General features: G+C 48.9%; 1 protein-coding gene across 1 annotated transcript in view; it reads left to right on the top strand.

The window, feature by feature from the left end:
* The window catches only part of LOC115005270 (hyaluronidase-1-like), a 4,069-nt gene extending 1,340 nt beyond the window's left edge, over positions 1-2,729 (top strand). Inside the window, exons 2-4 of the mRNA XM_029427066.1 lie at positions 169-1,217; positions 1,607-1,696; positions 2,333-2,729. Of these exons, the coding sequence (XP_029282926.1) occupies positions 174-1,217; positions 1,607-1,696; positions 2,333-2,662 (1,464 nt within the window). The 5' untranslated portion in view covers positions 169-173 and the 3' untranslated portion in view covers positions 2,663-2,729. The remainder of the gene's footprint in view (positions 1-168; positions 1,218-1,606; positions 1,697-2,332) is intronic.
* The last annotated feature ends 202 nt before the right edge of the window (positions 2,730-2,931 follow it).

Below are 2,931 nucleotides of genomic sequence, written 5' to 3'. Positions count from 1 at the left end.
TGATGGAGCTTTAAGCACCAACCAACCATTTAGGAAACAATGTGAAATGAAATGTGAATACACTGGAACAAGATTTCGCACCATCAGGTTTGGGTGGAGAGGGCGAGGGTGTCGGGGAATGAAATGGGACTCAGTCTTATTTGTTGTCTTTCCTCCATTCGTCCACAGCCATCATGATGGTCTTGTCCTTCCTGTCCTGCGTTGCCTTCTGTATTGTCGCAACTAGCGCCACCAACCTCACACTGCTGCCTAGTAAGCCGCCACTAATCCACCACCACCTCGCACTGCCACCTACTGAGCCGCCACTAATCCACCACCACCTCGCACTGCCACCTAATGAGCCGCCACTAATCCACCACCACCTCACACTGCCACCTACTGAGCCGCCACTAATCCACGACCACCCCTTTGTGGCCATATGGAACGCCCCCACTGACCAGTGTCAACAACTGGAGATACCGCTGGACACCGCGGCATTCCAGGCGGTGACCACACCTGTCGAGGTGCCCGGTCAATTCCTCACCATCTTCTACGAGGATCGCCTGGGCCTCTACCCTAAAGTTGACATAGACAAACACAAGCGCTACAGAGGCGGAGTCCCCCAAAATGGCAACCTGACGGAGCATCTGGCCAAGGCCAAGGGTCAAATTGATCGCTACATCTCCCAGGATTCCTCTCCTGGGCTGGCTGTCATCGACTGGGAGTCCTGGCGCCCCCTGTGGAACCAGAACTGGGGATCGAAAGGCATTTATAAGAAACTGTCCATCACTCACGCCCTGCAGATGGCCCCGTTTTTGTCATCGAAGAGAATTTCTGAACTGGCAAAGAGCCAGTTCCAGAACGCCGGGCGCCTCTTCATGGAGAAGACCATCAGCCTCGGCAAAGGCGAGCGTCCGAGCCGCCGCTGGGGCTTCTACCTGCTCCCCGACTGCTACAACTATGGCTGGGAGAAGCCCAGCTACATGGGGAAGTGCTCCACGAAGATCCAGAAGCAGAACAACCAGATGCTGTGGCTGTGGGAGCGCAGCACCGCCCTCTTCCCCTCCATCTACCTCCACCAGACCCTGAGGAACTCCCCCCAAGCCGCGCTCTACGTCCGCAACCGTGTCCAGGAGGCGCTGAGGGTTGCCGCTCTTCCTAAACGTCCTTACACCATGCCAGTGTACGTGTACTCCAGGCCACTGTACCGGGACCAGACCCAGAATTTCCAGACTCAGGTGACAACTTTAAACTAGAACAAAGTCAAAGACAACTTTTCAAACAAACCTGCATAGCTTAGCCAATGTAAAGTGTTTAGGACAGCCCTTCATACTGGGGATTATTTGGGTTTACTCTCCTCCCGCCAGTAAATGTCTCCAGAATCTATTTTTCAGTTGCTTTTTTAATAGATGTTAAAAGGTACCTATTAGTAATTTTACAGAAACAGCCGTCAAGCAAGACCTTCAGGAATCATCCATCAGCAGCAAGTTTCATGTCTCAATACTTTCAGAGAAATCACCAGCTGTAGAACTGAAACAAATGAAAACAATATAAACACTGATTGTTAGGAGTTTAAAGTCTTTGTTCAGAAAGTGTTGACTCCCCTGTGTGGTTCGTCCTCTCGCAGACGGACCTGGTGAGCACCGTCGGAGAGTCTGCAGCTCTGGGAGCTTCAGGGGTCATAATGTGGGGAGGAACCAAAGACTACAACACCGAGGTGAACACACACATCTGCTCTGATCCCACTCGAACCTCTTGTTTCTGTTGTCAATGTTTGCTGAGCTGCAGTGGAGGGAAAGTGTCACACATTTTGTGTTTAAAGCTGAAAATAATGACAATTTTGAAGACTTTTAACGTTTCTGTGTGTCTGCAGCCATGAGAACATCCTGTGTGTGTAACACTGTTGACATGTGAAAGGGGAACACACATGCTCCGGCTCTAATCAGTAAATAATTAACCTGCCTTTGTTTCCTGGTGTAGGAGGAAGTGACGCTGCAGTGTTTGTTATCGCAACTGACAGATGTGAAAGAACTCTTTTGACTTCTGTGTGTTATCTTAATTAGTTGTTATTTATAGTGGTATAGTTTGTAGCTCTAATAGCAGAAATAGAAGTATCTAGAACCAGCAAGATGACATTTGCTTCATATATTCAAGTTCATATGTTTCTGCTTTAGAAACAGTTGACTTGAAGTTCTATGCACATTTAAATATGGGACAAAATTGATTTCTTTGGGTCATTTTGTCCACATCGTCTCTCCTGATGATACGTTTCTCATTTTTAAACTTAACCTCTTATTTCTGTCCTAATGTACCTGAGTCTCACCTCCCCCCCCCCCCCCCCCACCTCCTTTAGGCTGCCTGTCAGTCTCTGTCCGAGTACCTGACGTCCACCTTGAACCCGTACATCGCCAACGTGACGGCGGCCGCCATGCTGTGCAGCGAGGTCTTGTGCCAAGGGAAGGGCCGCTGCGTCCGGAAGAGCTACGACTCCGCCCGGTACCTGCACCTGAACCCCACCCACTTCAGAATCCTGCGGGCTCACAGGAAGTACTTGGCGATTGGCATCCCCTCCGCCGCCGACCTCAACGCCTGGGCGGCGAGCTTCACCTGTCAGTGCTACGGGGGGGAGAGCTGCTCCCCCAGACTGGTGTATCCCACCAATATCAGGCTCATCCGGGTTTAATCTGCATCTGATTTACTTGGATTGAAACCCAAAAGGCAGTTTAATAAATGATTTCCTGGAAACTGTTTCTTTGCTCTTTTTGTTTAATTTTGTTTTTCAATGAAACCAAAAGAATACAAAGACTGAAATCAGATTAATGAGAATAAAGACAGAAAACGAAAAGGTGATAATCCCACAGACATATTTCTTATATCTAAATATTAATAACTTCAGGCAGGGCCATTAAATGGAGTCGTGGACAAGTTCAAGTAGTTTGTCAAAACCAAACG

Source organism: Cottoperca gobio, unplaced genomic scaffold (genome assembly GCF_900634415.1).
Source record: "Cottoperca gobio unplaced genomic scaffold, fCotGob3.1 fCotGob3_290arrow_ctg1, whole genome shotgun sequence".
NCBI lineage: Eukaryota > Metazoa > Chordata > Actinopteri > Perciformes > Bovichtidae > Cottoperca > Cottoperca gobio.
The sequence above is the reverse complement of the archived record's forward strand: the minus strand, read 5'-3'. Positions and strand labels throughout refer to the sequence as shown.